Source organism: Medicago truncatula, chromosome 7, assembly GCF_003473485.1.
Source record: "Medicago truncatula cultivar Jemalong A17 chromosome 7, MtrunA17r5.0-ANR, whole genome shotgun sequence".
Classification (NCBI taxonomy): Eukaryota; Viridiplantae; Streptophyta; class Magnoliopsida; order Fabales; family Fabaceae; genus Medicago; species Medicago truncatula.
Genome location: NC_053048.1, coordinates 53,438,382 through 53,455,039, shown reverse-complemented (window position 1 = coordinate 53,455,039; position 16,658 = coordinate 53,438,382). Strand labels below are relative to the sequence as shown.

General features: G+C 32.2%; 1 protein-coding gene across 1 annotated transcript; it reads right to left on the bottom strand.

Moving 5' to 3' along the window:
- Positions 1-13,683: 13,683 nt before the first annotated feature.
- Positions 13,684-15,853, bottom strand: LOC11429584 (60S ribosomal protein L22-3). Its single transcript, XM_003626172.4, has 3 exons — positions 15,697-15,853; positions 15,328-15,578; positions 13,684-14,109 (listed from the first exon to the last, which is right to left on the bottom strand). The coding sequence occupies exons 2-3, from the start codon at positions 15,555-15,557 to the stop codon at positions 13,965-13,967; spliced, it is 375 nt and encodes a 124-aa protein (XP_003626220.1). The 5' UTR covers positions 15,558-15,578; positions 15,697-15,853; the 3' UTR covers positions 13,684-13,964.
- Between the last annotated feature and the right edge of the window lie 805 nt (positions 15,854-16,658).

Genomic DNA, 16,658 nt, shown 5'->3' with positions numbered 1-16,658 from the left:
TTATATGTAGTTGATTGTATCTGACTACCATAATCCAACGACAACGACACATCGTGTTCTCTGGTTGGCCATCCCATATCTAGAAATTGTTCATTGGAGTTCAACGAGCCGGAGAGAAGTGAGATAGTAGGTTTGTTGGGGTTGGTGGGGGGTTGCAGTTTTGGTTGGTGTACATTGGGTATTGTGGGTTGTTGTAGGGGGTAATTGATGTTGGAGGGTCCAGCATGGTTTGGGTCACTATAAGAGAAGTAGTTGATGTTGGACGTTGACATTGTAACCAAAGTTTGACATTGAATTTTGCTGGTAAGTTGACTGATAATAGGGCTGATATGCATTCCTCGGGGAAGTATATGGTGGTGGTTGGATGATATTTTGTTGTGGGGTTTCGAGAAATTCATACATTACATAACCATGAATGTTTTGTGTTGTATGTGGATGGGGTTAAGGATCTTCTAGTTGAGCAAACACTACAAGAAACGTTACCTTTTGCCAGGGGAAAAACCCTTGTCAAAAGGACAGAATCCCTGGGAAAAGGGACGTTTGTGAGGGAATTTCCCAGGGGCAGAAGCAATGGCAAAAGCGCTCGTCGTAAACATTTTGCCAGGGGTTACACCCCTGAGATAAAAACGAGGGGCACAACCCCTGGTATATGGCCTGGCTTTTTCCCTATCATAACCCCTGGTAAAATCCCTTACTTTTTTCTGCAACTGACTGACGCACTGACTGACTGATGGAAGGTCAAATCAGATCCGCAAAAAACCAGGGACTAGTGAGGGGTTAAACCCCTGGCAAAGTGTATATATATATTTTTTTAAAAATGTTTTATTTATAAAACCAAATATTTATTTAATTAATTAAAAAATCGAATTTTTTTAAATTGTTTTTTAGCACAGTTTATTCCTTAAAGCCATCTTGATGAACCTTAAGCTACTGTAACTAAAAAAATACATCAGCTTCATAGATGGTTATTTTCAAGTCAAAATGGATTTGAACAATTTAAAAGCTATAAATAAGGCTTTCCTCATTTCAATCAATATGACTTTTTTTTAACAAGCATTTCAAGCAATATCAGTCGGCCCTTAATTAATACATTGATTTATGTATTATCAATAACAGTGGTAACAATCTCAAATAACAAACTTGGCCCTTTAAAACATCAGCAAAGTCACTTCACTCCATATCAAAAACATTAACAAGAGAAGATCAAAATGAGCAGTTGATTCAATGGTTTATTAATTTTCGGATTTGGAATAGAAGGAGAAATTAAGGATTAATGAAAATTTGGTCTTTTTGCTTTAGATTTACAAAATGAACATGATGATGAAATTAAACAAGGTAGCTAAATCTATATAAAAAAAAACAGATTTTTCATCTTAAACAAAAATATAAGTTTTGGTCTTCAACAACAAAATAGAAAAACTAAAGAACTAAACGAGTAAGCTAAATAATTGATGGCTTAACATGAACAAAGAGAACACAACAATGGAGCTGCAAACTCCGGCGCGGTGGCTATGTATGATTACACGGCGGCGGGGAAATGGGTCACGAAAAAAATTGTCCTTTGGTGAAACTAAAGGGACCAATAGAAAGCTCTTGTTGAGGGGATGAAGAAAACGATCTTATTTTCTTTGATCAGTGAAAATGGGGCTCAGATTCGCACCTAAAATGGTGGTTCGGTTATAAGAAGGAAGAAGGAAGAATGGTAAGCTTTATGAGTTTTGGACTTGTGTTCTTTGGACTTTGGAGAGATAACAAGTGATAAAATAAAATGTTGTAATGTGTGTGGTGGGTATTTGTTTCAATAAAAAAATAAAAATTAAGCAATAAAGGAGTGAAAAAGTAAACAAATGGTATGTACTCTGCCACTCCCATGTGCTCATGTCTCAATTTAAATTTCAATTTTTCCGCTTGCAATTTGCCAGGGTCAAACCCCTGTTTTACGTGAACAGTGTCCCACTTTTCCTGAAGTCATTTTCCCAGGGACGTCCCCTGACTTTGCTCTTGGGAAATTTGCCAGGGGTTTCAAGGCCTTGTCAAAATCCCTGACAAATGAACAGATTTCTTGTAGTGAAAAATGTCTGGATTCCAAAAATCATCATGAATTTCACCAATTACTCGCATTAGGACCGAGATGGACATGTGGAAACTCATAGAAGCTGCGGCGTTTGTAGGTTGTCAGGTCATTCCCGCAAAGATTGCATTAATATTAGACATCAGTAGCAATCTAGTCTTTATTTTATATTTATTGTATTTGGTATGTTTTTTATTTTATAAATATTATGATTATTAAAATTAGGTTTTTTTTTAAGGAAATATATTAAAAATAAGTTATTTTAATTATTTTTTTCATTTTATGCATGCAAGAACGGAAATCAATGTAGCTAAAATTTTGTCCTTATTATACCACTCTACTCCAAGTTGTGGGGTATTTAAATTTTAAAAATAAAAAACAGAAAAATACCACGCAAGTCAAGATGTAGTTGTATTTAAAATTTTCGAAAAAAAAAATAATGGAAAGTATCCCGCAAGACCAAGTGGAGTGGTATAATAAGGACAAAAATTTTGTCACTTTTGAGGGTACCCCACAAGACCAAGTAGAGTGATACCAAAAAATCTGAAAAAGTAGGGCATTTATGCAATTTTTTGAAAAAATAGGATAGTTTTAAAATTTTTGACAAAAAATAGGGTAGATTTTTTTTCTTCTTCCATATTTGTGAACCACAATTGCCTTTTAAGTTTATCATATAGAGTCATGTTGAAATAAACGACCAAAGTTTCTCCTTAAAATTAAAATATGATAAAGGGTCCCTCAATTATTTTCTCCATCCATCGATTCAGTCTCTCCGATAATATAACATATTTATATGTTTTTTTTTTTTGAGGGAATATTATTTAAATGTTTGTTTGTAGTCCCTTATTTATAAAATCACATCAATTTGCCCCTCATTGTTTAACTTTTTTGTTAAATACCTCAATTAAGTCATGCAAATATCTACTATAACTAGGCAAAACAAATCAATTTTGTTTCAATCATGACTTGTGAGTTATTCAATGAAACCGGTTCGAGCTTTACATTGGGGAGAAATTATGGATTAATGTTTGGACAAGCTTGACAATGATGGAAGAGTTATAAAGTTGGTTATATCAAATGTTTATATGGTGAAAATTTTTCTTATGTGGTAAACCAAGATGGAAATTTTACACACGCCACATGAGAATGAACCTTCAATGTAATTTTTTTTTAGATGATCAATATGAATGCTACGCGATAAATATGAGAATGTGGATGAACAAAAAAATAAAATTAAACGTTGAGGGGCTAAATTTTGTTTTTTCTTACAATAGTTTGGGGACTATATTATTGATTTTAATAGTTTAAAGATTATATGCAATGTGATATAGATAATTAATTATGTTCCCGTGAGCTTAACTCAGTTGGTAAGAACAATGTATAATAATATATGCAAAGTCCGGGGTTCAAACCCCGGACAAAAAAACAGTTTAAAGATTATCAATGATCATTAGTTCATAAACCAATTTGAAAGAAATAGTATAATGATAATTTCAAGAGCTTATTATTTATTGGGTCTTACTAACGACTGTCTTTAGGACACTCTTTAAACATTTTAAATTAAACAATTATTCTTTAAAAATGTAAGTTTTTATTTTTACTTTTAATGCACCGATTACACAAATTTTTATAAAGATTTAATACATTTAACGTCTTTAACTAGTGTTCGGAGACACTAACAAACACTAGTTAACATTTCCATTATTTATTTTATATCCATTAAAAAAAAAAAACATATCTATAAAGCCATAATTTTGGTTTTTCTATATAGATTCATCTATATGTATTCATTTAAATCTTTGCATATCATGTCACGTATCTTTATCTTTATCTTTTTCACATTTACTTTCATGTCTTCCTACACTCCCATTATAGTGTGTTGAATGAGTGTTAAAGTAATGATTTTTGAGATACGAGAGGGTCCCTGTTTTTACTCCAAGCAATACGCAATGTGAGTTCATGATTGCTTCTTTAGCTCAAATGAATCTTTAAAGAATACCCACTTCAAGACTCAATCTCTTAAATTCTCTTATACTCTCTCTCTTCTTCACAACCAGTATATAAATGCACCACCTTCTCATTTCTCTCTCACAACTCAACTGAAGCATTGCAACATTGGTTCACTCACTGTTGGGTAGGTCTTGTTGGAGAAGCAGGGCACGTGCAACCGTAGATCTCTCTCAAACTTCAATCTCATTTTGCACGTGCTCCACTTTTCCAACTTGATCTTCCCACCATCTTTTTATCTAATTGGCATAAACTGGTTTTGGTAAGATAAGGTTAATTTTATTGTATATCCTCTCCTTTTATTTCTAATGTATACACTTTGTTGTACTGATAATGGTCCTTTGGTTAAAATTAATTCTAATCAACAAGTACTTCAGGGTGAGGGTTGCATGCAATTTATTCACTTCATTACCTGTTTGATGTGACAGTGTCAACTTCAGAAACAGTGGTTTTTCTCGTTTCATACTTTCATAGCGGTTTTTACTATTTTACAGGATTAGAAGCAGAACTACAGATACAGAAGCTGAGCTCCGCTCTTATGAAGACACAAGCTACTATGCTATGTATAATACATTAGCGAAATGAAATGTAATATTAATTGACATGTACATTGCACACTAATAACACTACAAGTATATTATTATTTGCATTTCTAGATTTGTACTTTGATCTCTGCCCCCACCCTAAGTTACAATGTGGAAAGGATCCTATGTCTATCTCATTCTCAACTATGCACCTGTAACTGTTTTTAATAGTTTTAACAAACTCATTTGATTCATGTGATAATATGGTCACAAGTTATAAGAAATATATGAGGAGATGAGATAATCTCGTGTTAGTGTGTAAGTTACTGCATAATTATTATTAAATATTTTATTTTGAGGATTAGTTAATCATTACATGAAAAATAATAAGGACACCCACTTTCCAACATTATTCATTATTTATTTTTTATTCGATGAAATCAATGCATGATCAATTACTTTAAATAGAAATTATATTCAAAGTGTGAGACTCACCGTGATTTAAACTAATGAAAAAGTGAATGTTAAAGAGTGTTAAAAAATAAGTGTTGCTATCATCACCACTCTTCATTGCATATAAATAAATTCAAAAGGGGTCTAATTTGTGTCTAAACTCTAAACACGAAAGCAAAATTTAAAGTTATGATTTTGAAATGTTTAAATATATTTTAATCTCACTAAAATGAAGAAGTTGTAATTTTCTTCGTGAAATTTATTATTAATTTTTTTTTTGGTAGATAGACGAAATTGTAAAGCCATTATAAACTCACACACATAAGTGGAGGTATCGGAGTTCGAATTTCGGTCATGGCATCCGGCCTAACAATGTCGGCATTTTGCCAGTTGACCTAGGACTTCTGGATTCTTTGTGAAATTTCTTTTACCTTGATCTTTAAAATTTCAAAATAGGGAAATGTTAACAAGTGCCTCCGAGACACTCTTTAAGAACTTTAAAATGTAATTTTTTTTTAATCAATACATTAGAAATTGAAACATTTGAGTTTTTTTAGGAATAATTTCTTCTTTTAACTAGACCATTGAAAATATTGTTGTATGTACGTTAAGGAAAATGCTACATCTCCCGACAAAAACATCCCAATAGTATCACGAATTACGTGTAACCTTCAAATTGCCTATTTTATTCCAATTTGGTTTTCTTTAACAAGTTTGTGCTATTATCCCGTTTCTCTCTCCTGTTTGTTTTCTTCTTCCACATACCACAACTGCTTCACCTTCCCTGGTTCCATGGTGTGTAGTGTATCACTCGTCCAAAACAAATCATGGTCGTTGATTCTCCAACTCACCACCTCAGTCTCTTCGACTTGCTTCCTTTGCTGTCATCGTTTGTTATCGTTCATCGTTCGTCGTCGCCGTTCCTTTGTCCTTGTTCGCCGTTTGTCACCGCCGTTTCATCACAAAACCTCTCATGCTGTAGAGTGAGTTCTATCACAGAACCTCTGATTCACCATCGTGATAGACACTTGGTTCCATCGGTTGCACTATATGTATCTGAATTTGACCCAGTTGGCCATTGACTATAAATCTATAATATCCACAGCCAAATCCTTTGAGGTGTATTTGTTACCTTCATTTTAGATTTAATGGCAGGACATAGAGAAAAGCTGAGTGCATGGATATATTGATTGTGTGTTTTTTTTTCTTCTTTTCTTTTCAAAAATTGTTTGCTTCTTTATTTTTATTTTTTTTAATGTAAAATTGATATTATATTTGTCCCTAAATATTAGACCCTTTTGTCAAAATCATGGAAATTAAGAAAGTCGATAGTAGTATTAAGAAAAATGCTAGAAGGTACGACACATACTTTCATGGGCAACGCACGACTGCATTACTTCTTGCCATTAATAACTTTCTCTCTTCTTAACTTATTAAAAATACTATCAAATTTGCTTACATTAAAAAATTTAAATGATACCCATGACCTGACTTAAAAGCACCGACTCAAAGTGTGGATTGTAAAATTTTTACAAACTAAAAGTTGTAGCAACATTTTAGAGAGAGAAAAAAATGAAAAGTTAAAATATTTATAGGGATTAAAATCATATTTATTTATTGATTTTTATACTAACTTCGTTCCTAATTATACGACCCTTTTGAAAAAAAATATATCCCTTTTTATAAGTTACTTTGGTATTTCCAATTACTTCAATTATTTCTTTACCATCATACCCTTATTTATTTTGCATCTTTTTTTCAATCAACAATAAATATTATATTGAAAACATAAACTAACTCTCTCCCTTAAGAATAAAATTGTAAAAACAATAATAATTATATACAAATTTAATAATAGGAAAATGCTGTTTGGTACGGAAGTTTGTGGCACGAATTTTTACAGATGCGTGTATATACTACCTCCGTCCCTAATTATAAGACCATTTTGAGAATTATTTTTATCCTTTTTTATAAGACTCATTTTCTATTTCCAACTACATTAATTATTTCTTTACATACATGCTCCTATTTATTATACATCTTTTTTCTTCAATCAGCAAAAAATAGAATGTTGAAAACATAAGCCAACCCTCTTTCTTAAAGGATAAAATTGTAAAAACAAGTGTACATTTTTGCAACGCGTGAAAATAAAAAATATACACGCTCCCGTGAAAATTCGTAGCCAAAGTTCCGTACCAAATAGCACTGCTATCTCGGCTCGTGCGTAGAGGCATGCGCATTGGCCAAGCGTTATTCATCCTGAGAATCGAACTTGGTATTCCACGGGTACGTCCTTAAAAGGAGCTCCTTGCCACGGGAGCCCAAACAACTTAGTTACGGTGCTCTTTTTCTAATTGTTAATAGTTTAGAGTTGCTCTTTATTATTCCCTCTACACCTAACTGATTTAGATTCTACATAATAAAGGTGCAACAGAATTATCTAGATTGTCCGATTTCAAACAACGAAGTTAATTGTTTAATAATGATTTGATTAATGTAAAATGTGATGTGATCTATCTTAAATCTATGGCCGTGATCGATTAATGTGTAAATCGTTATTTATTTTTAAATTGGTTAAATATGTTTTTGGTCCCTATAAATATATCAACTTTTCATTTTAGTCCTTCTAAAATTTTCCTTCAACTTTTAGTCCCTCAAACTTTCCATCTTCACTTTTAGTCATTTCTTTAAAGTAAACTCATAGGTAGAATTCATATTTTTGAATAAAATTTTGCAGAAAAATTCATAATATTATAAAAATCACTCCCAAAAAAATTTAGAATTTTTTAACAAAACGTGAATTTAATATGAATTTTTATATTTTTATGGTTAAAAATTCATATTAGATTTATATTTTGTTAAAAAATTCTAATTTTTTTGGAAAGATTTTTACAATATTCTACACATTTCTACACAATTACATTAAAAAAAAAATACTAAAATTAACTTAAAAATAGGGACCAAAAGTAGTGATTGAAAATTTTATAGGGACTAAAAGTTGAAGGAAAATTTTAGAGGGACTAAAACGAAAAGTTAGTATATTTTATAGGGAACAAAAACATATTTAACCCTTTTTAAAATAAGCATTGCTATTTATCTATAGAGTTTTTATCAAGAAAATGTCTCAACCAATTAAATTTGTTATTTGGTGGCGGAAATCAAGGGAGGTAATGATGTGTAATTAAGGAAAGGTGTTAACAAATACACTGTCTTGAAATTTTTTTAATAAATTTTGTCAATGTATCTATCATTTCCCTTTTAAAATAGAGAATTTATATCCAAATCACATTGAGAACATCAATATATGGGGCAAAGAGTATGATAAATTTTTCTTCCTCATTCTAGTCCTATAATAATTCTCATAACCTCTAAAAAAAAAACATAACCCACAAGAATTTCCCCATAGATGAAAATGCAATTGCTAGGGTGAAAAAGCATTGATCTGCGGTGAACTAATGCTTGAAAATCTTTCAAAATTTTGACGTCTTCACCTATAAGTAGAAGTTCACGATCCTAATCAATTTGAAAGGTTTAAAGTCCTAATCAATTTTCAGTTATTCCCCTGATCAGATTATTTGGACACAGCCATTTGAAGTAGTTGACCATGTCAGACGAAAAAGATGATGTAATCAAGTGGTACTTGCCTTTCCAGCAGAGTAAATTCTTTGGCAAAGAGACAGGGTTGGACAAGAAAGGAAGGGATGGCAGTGGAGTAAGAGTTGTGTAAAAATGTGAAAGTAATAGGAGATAGCGTGAGGAGAATGGGAGGTTCTAAGCAGCAAGTAAGCAAAGGAAAACAGCACTTGAAGTGGAAGTTTTTTTGCCTTAGAAAGTGGGGGATTCTCTGCTCTGCTCTGCCTTTCTATGACTGATGTTGGTTCATTTTTAGTTCAACTCTCATTTGCCATGTGTGTTGGAAATTGAAGTGTAAGAGAGGGAGACAAGGAAATAAGGCCAACGTGGAATTTCCTTCAAATGCAAGCAATCGTAAGAAAGAGAGAACCATATCTTTGGAACACGCAATACTTAATTAAGTGACCAACATAACACAAATTTACTTGCAAACTCTTACTGGTCAAACACACATTTTGATAATTGGTCTACTATGGTATGGACCAATAAACTTAAAAGTTCAACGAGGATTCACGCTATTTTTAAAACAAAATGTTTATGATGTTATCAGTCTAACCAAGTGAATTTTTAACGGCTCGTTTTGTTGCAAATAACGGTAATTCTTTATTATATTGAACAATTTTTTTTGACATTGTTATTTTAAACCGCACCAAAAAATTAATCCTAAATTCACCCCAGTGTACCATCAATGTAATTCTTTTTACATGGAAATTTAATAATATGCTACCACATTAACCAATGAATTAAAATTATATGACTTATTATATTTCCGGACGTTTAGTATGAATTTCTTTTAAAAATGAGTTAACATATACTTATACAAAGTTGCAGCTTCATGAATGCACGGGAAGTACCATACAGTACTCGAGAGTCGAGAGACATTGCTTGAGGCAATAGACAAGGAAAAGCCCCCCTAAAGACATGGAATCAGAGATTGGGACCTGGTCATCATCAAGACATATGGTTTACGTATGCGTTTCACCTCACCTTTATTAAGCACAGATAAATTGGAACAAGTTACTTATTTCAAATTTCAACTATATTTTGGTAATTTCTTTTGCAGTTGAATTAATTTAATTTGCATGAAATAAAATTTGTTTAGAAACTGTTAAAAGGTTACTATTTTTTGTTGACAAAGAAAGGTTACTTTTTATGGTGAGTAGACTATGATTTGTTTTAGATATGTTTTCTTAAAAAATTGAGAAGGGGAAAAACTTATTAAAGCGACACTTATAACTATTTTACAAATGTTTAACAAGAAGTTTAAACTTTTTTGAAGTTACAAGTTTAGGTTTTTACTGCTCAACTAGCGGTTCAAGTGTAATTTATACATATATTCACATTTATGTTGTAGGGTAAACTATGAGTTAGAAGTCTCACATTGTTTGAAAAAGTGGAGATTGAACAATATACAAATAAGAAGACTCATATAAACATTGTTTTTGTTTTTGATAGAGATGTTATGACAAATTCTCTTCACGTTGTTGCTCTTGGTTGATATGGATGATCTCTTGGACTCCTCTCATGATACAACAAGGTTATCAGAGTCGTTGGTTACTGGAGGGATCGACTTTTTGTGTGGAAAGTCTTCTCGAGATTGGTGGTGAAGAGAGACTGTTGTGTAGCAAGTGAGTTTGAAGTTCCACATTGCTAGAAAAAGTGAAGGTTGAACAATGTGTAAGTGAGAGGACTTATAAACCAAATGCTTTAAGATTTTTGATAAAGATGTGCTGTAAAATTTTCTGTTATTGCTTTTTGTCTAATATGGATGATTTCCCAGACACTCCTCACGATCCAACAAATGTATCAGTGTCAAACATCTTCATTTTCATCGTCAGATCGACGGAACAAGGTATGAGCAAGAGAAAACGTGCCTACATTGAAGTAGCATATTATGGTCTTTTCTTCATCTTTTTGTTCTTACTCGTAGGCTTGTGTACTTTCTTGATTTAGTTGGTTGTTGACACTTTTTGTTCACCACATTTATTTGGATCATCTGCATTGAGTCGAACATTCATATAGATAAGTTTGACACATGTCTTGAGATTTTGAGTTAAGATGTAGTGTTTAATTTTTTTTTTTTTTTTGTGGTTGTTTATTATCCAATATGAATGATCCTCAGACTTCCCTCATAACCCAACAATGTATCAGAATTTATGACTACCAAATAGATCGACTCATTATGTCGAAAGTCTTCGTGACAATGGGGTCAAACACACGTTCTGCCTATTGTGGCTAACAAAGTTGTAAGTATATGTGGATGAAAACTGAATTTCTGCTTGACGGAAAGCACAATTAGATGAGTAAAAGAACTCACACTTAGGAAGAAGATTTTTATATATCAAGACATGTGTTATTCTTTTTTGAAGAAATAAACTCATAATTAGCAATAGCAGCGGTATATGCTATCACTCTTCCTAACTCACAAGCAACAACGTAGTTTACCTCAAAGTAAACTTTAAAATTGAGTTTGAACATAATTGTTTAAAACTAGAAATACAATTGTTAATAATAAAACCAAAATAAGACGAATTTCATGAAAAATTATTAAAATTATCCATGTGTAGTTTACCATCGAGCTCAAAAATGACATCATCTAAACTCAGCTCTACGACCCACGCCATGGCCTGCAAAAGATCATATGCCTCACCTTCCTTAACCGTTAAAATATGAGAATAATACATTGTCTTAACTCGAATCGAACAAGTATGTTATTATGATCTCGCATGCGCATACCAAAATATTTCGAGAAATGGCTTTCGACCTTGCATCAATAAAAATGGATTTCGAGAAATGAACCTTCCATCCTTACTGAAACTTTCCTCCTAGAATCAGCGCAAACAAAAATACAATACATAAAAAAAGCTTGTTAATTGGAATTTTGCTCCTACAGAAATGAGATTAAATGAAAGGATAACAAAATATTTCGAATAGAAAAAATGGATAAGCAATATCTAATGAAAAAACTTGTTTTGAGAGGGTTTTTTTCTAAACCATCATGTTAAATGAATGTATGAGATTCTTCCTCGTCTTCTCGCCACCAGATGCTGACATGCACATCGTATTAACGAACCTCCATCACACCACTATTGTGTCCCTCTCTTTTGCTTTTGCTGGGCATTTATGTACGTAATGGAATGAAAGTTATGAGTAAAATAATATTTTGTTTCGAATTACCGCCAAGAAAATCTAGTGCTCCTACATTCTTCTTCAGTGCACGGTTGCTAATAGTATTGCCTATTTTGGAGACAAACTTGGAGGGGATGAAACCAGTATAATTAACGTTGGGGACTGGGGTTGCTATTTTGAGTTCTTATTTTTATAAAATAATACAATACACGGTTGCTACCACATACAACGATTAGTTGTATTTTACACATGATCCACTCCAATTTATTAGAAATAAGACGGGGGTATGGAATCAATACAAATAGGATTGAGTAAATAGTTGAACTTGTATCTTTGATTTGAATTAAGGGTATTTGAAGGCAAGCCTTGATGTCACCGTAAATTTAAAAATCATGTGCTTACTGTGTTACCCCATTGAAAAAATGGAGTTGGTGCAGCCATTAAAGAACAAAATATTGAGGAGTAAATCTTATTCCAAATGCGACGGAGATAACTTATGTTCTAAAATTCCCCCCCAAAAAATAAAGATATACGTGTTGAGATTTAAAATAAAAAAACAAATATTTGTTTAATAAAAAAATAATAAAGATAATTTACTTTTCTTTCAATTATAAAGATAATTTAGTTATCTTTCAATTATACATTTCATTAAAATTATTCTAATTACAATTTTATCTTTTTAAAAAAGATATTAATTAAATAAATCTCATTGTAACAAGAACAAGTCAGCTACAATATAAGCTAAATTTTTATTTGAACGTAGATTTATCACAAATGTATAAATAGATCCACTTAAAAAAACATAAAATCTTGCGCTGGTATATGTATATGTTTGAGGCGCCGTTTATGGTAGGAGACTTGAATAGGTCTCTCACAGTAGGAGACATTAAAAAGACTGATTTTTTTTTATAACAAAAATGTCATGTGTTGCGGTTAGATTGACGAAGAACACTGATCTTACCATAATCCCTCCACACTAGATTTTTTTTTCATTTGGTAGATCTAAGAGAGAGAGAGAGACGTGTATTGTAGCAACTCCATTGTTGTTGCTGCACTTTCTGTTGATTGCTATACCTCCAACACAATAAATTCTCCTTCGTCGACCTTCAACAGCAAATCGTCGTTTTTTTTCAACACCAACACGTCCCTCACCAAACTGGAGACAAGAAAGGGACAGGACAAACTGGAGACAAGAAAGGGACAGGACAAAACTCATATTTTTGTCCCTCACCAAACCACAGCACAACTTTTTGTCCGACATACAAGTTGTCTAAAATATCAAAATAGCATATTGTCTCTCAAAAATCGTATAAAATAAAAAATTACTCAATGCCATAAAAAATGTGATGTTCTGCCTTGTGTTGTACTGTTCTATCTTGTACTGTTCTATCCAATACTTGCTGTTTTGCAAACCAAACACACCCAAAAGATTGCCTACTGTAGCCTTTGCCCTATGTTTGATGGAGAAGTTTTCAGAGCAAGGGGGCATAATAAACACCAAGATATAATGACGCATTTGATAAAATACAAGTTAAGCATACACAACTGAGATCCCGGTTGAAGTTTCTCAAGTTCACACATGAAGTTTGCAAATAATGACATCACATACACAGGACCTAAATCCTTTAAAGTGTAATTGCTCAACTATTGCCTTATATAATCCCAAATCTCAGCAAGTTATGCAAAGGAAAAAATTTCTTTCGTAAAAGCAAATGAGATTTCAAGATTCAAAATCTTCATATTCGAAAAGGAGTTGTTACTCTTACTATCATTGAATTTTTTTAAATGTTCATGTTCAAAATGGAGTTATTACGCCTAATATCATTGAATTTTTTAAAATAAAAAATATAAAGAAAAATACAAATGTTTGAAGCTAATGAACTTGAATACTTGATGCTGAATTTTGGTGGAAACAGCTCAATGCAACTGTTTAACAGCTGGAGGAAAAAACATAAGAGTAAATGAAAACTCAAAACTGTATTCTGAATTCATAAATGCCAATGCAACTATTAAATAATCAAAACTGTTAAATTGCAACACAGTCTAAACAACGCATCATTATCTCAAGCAATACTTGGCCAAAACGAAAGCTAGCTCTAGTGATAAAGGGCATACAAAGTTTTCAGGTAAATAAGATGACCATACAATCAATCTTCTTCCTCTCCCTCGTTCTCAGCAATGTTGAAGTACCTGAGCTCATAGATACTTCTATCTTTGTTTGAAGCAATCACTCTGAGCCAGTCTCTTACATTGTGTTTCTTCAAGTACTTCTTTGTCAAATACTTCAAGTATCTACAATCAGTGAAAAGTTAAACAAGTAGACCTTATGTTATTATTTGCGGTAAATCAAATTAAATAAGGCCAAAAACATCAAAATATCAGATTTGTCCAATTCTCTACAATCAATGAGATGTTAAACAAGTAGACCTTATGTTATTACTTGCGGAAATCAAATTAAATAAGCCCAAAAACATCAAAATATCAGATATTATCCAATTCCAACATGACATAAGACTGGTGCCGAGCTGTTACTATTATTAAACTTTACATACAGTGAAGCCAAGTTGTTATCATACTATACATCACATTCAGAAAAAATCAATTGTGCCATAAATTCTAGAGTACTCATTTTACAATAAGCACACACAAAATAACCTTCAACGAATTAGCTTTGCTGATAACCCAATACTATATTATGTAGATATAGGCCCTGTTAGGATAGACAGCTTATTTGCAGCTTATAGTGTAAGCACTTATCATGATAAGCACTACGTATAAGCTAGTAAAGATGAATAATAGAGTTATGGGACTGTTAGGATTGGCTTAATTGAGCTTATCTACTGCCATAAGTTTTGGGAAACTACTTGGGAGAACTTATGAAAACATCTCATAAGCTTTTTTAAACTTAATTTCAGATGTACTCCAGTATAGCTTATTCAGACAGCTAATAGCATAGCAAATACATAAACAATTTAATATTGATTTATCCTTTTTTTTTATTAAAAAATAGCTAAAGCAAGCTTAAACACAAGCTTATTCGTGATAAGGTAAGGGCTTATTCGTGATAAGCAAAGCACTTTAGCTATAAGCTACAAATAAGTTGTTTATCAAAACAGGCCCTATATTGTCGTTGTAGTATAAACACTTAAGTTGTTTTCATAACCTATCTTAGAGAACACTTATAAAGTAAAGTAAGCTAAAAGGTTCTTAAGAACGAGCCATAAGGTCTTTGTAAGTTCTCCCAGAAAGTCTCGCAAAACTTATGCCCTCAAATAAGCCAATCCAAACAGATCAATAAATTGAAACCAAAATGACTATCAACTATCTTAAAATACTCATCCACAAAGTAATCAACGAAAATGACTAGCAATGAACCATGATTACATGTCAATTACTTATCCTTGCTAAATATGACTAATCAACAAAGTAATGGCCAATAACTTATCAAATCAAAGCAACACGAGAGATAAAACCACAGAAGCAAACAATGATTTGTAAATGAATTATTACCGCTTGGAAAAGTTACTGTCAGAGGTAACAGTGATCTTGCTCTTCTCACGGGTAACGGAGACAGAATCACCGAGAGCACCAGCTTTTCCACCGACCTTGATCCTCTCTTGAAGAAACTTCTCAAGAGAAGCAATGTCCATGATCTTGTCTTCCACTGGCTTAGCACAGTCAATGGTGAAGGTTGCACCCTTCTTCTTTCCCTTGGCACCAGCTGCACTACCACGACTCATTTTTTCTTACCTTTTGTGAATCTGAGCATCATCGCATCCAAAACAACAAATAAACAAACGATTAATACAAAATTAATGGAGATTCATCCGAGATTATGAAAATGAATATATAATCTATTCGTACAAGAAAGTGAATTACCGTTCGAAGGTTTGAAGAGAGACCAGCGGCGAGGGTTGCAAGATATGGGAGCAGCTTTAGGTGTTTAGGGTTTTGATATGTGGTTTTATATGCTGGGTTTCGAGATTGGGTCGTATATTGGACTAACCTAGTGATGTATTTGGTGGAATTGTGATTTTCTTTTTGCACTCTTCACGTTTTTCTTACACGCACCCCTTTTTGTAAATTAAAACATGTTTTAAAATACTTTTTTTTTATTCAAAAAAAAAATACTTTTATATAAGTGCGATACATTTGAATATTCAACAATCAAAATTTATGTATTTACATTCCATAATTTAAATTTCGGAAGTCATTTGTATCACATTCTTCTTCATCTTTTGTGATTGTTAACAATATACTTTTTTTTTTTTGACAAATGATCCGTTGTTAGTTATTTTATCAATCAATTAATACAAGTGCAGTCAACTTGTAACAAAAAAAAATTGCAATACTGTTACTCTTTTTTTTAGGGATGCAATAAACTTACTCATGGATTATTAAATAGTTTATCAATATTTTTGCAAATTTTTTCAATAAAGTCTTAGGGGGATATATTGGATTAGGATTCTATGGAATTTTAAAAGACTTTTTAATTATGAAAAAGTCATGTGGTATTCAATCAAGACTTTTTGCAACTTAAAAAAAATCTTGCGGTATTCAATCAAGACTCTTTGTCGTTTTAAAAAAGTCTTGAGGTATTCAATCAAGACTTTTCATCACTTAAAAAAAGTCTTGTGGTATTCAAAATCATTCAAATTTCAAATGATTGTTTAATAAATTGGATTTTGATGGATTTTGTGGTGTAATTTTAACAAGAAAAAGTATTTAATAAAAAGATGAGATTTCTTGAGATTGTTTTTCTTTTAAAAGTTACTATCTCTTTTTTCTCCTCTCTCTCTGGCTCTCTCTCTCCCCCTCCCTATTCTCTCCTTTTAAAATTT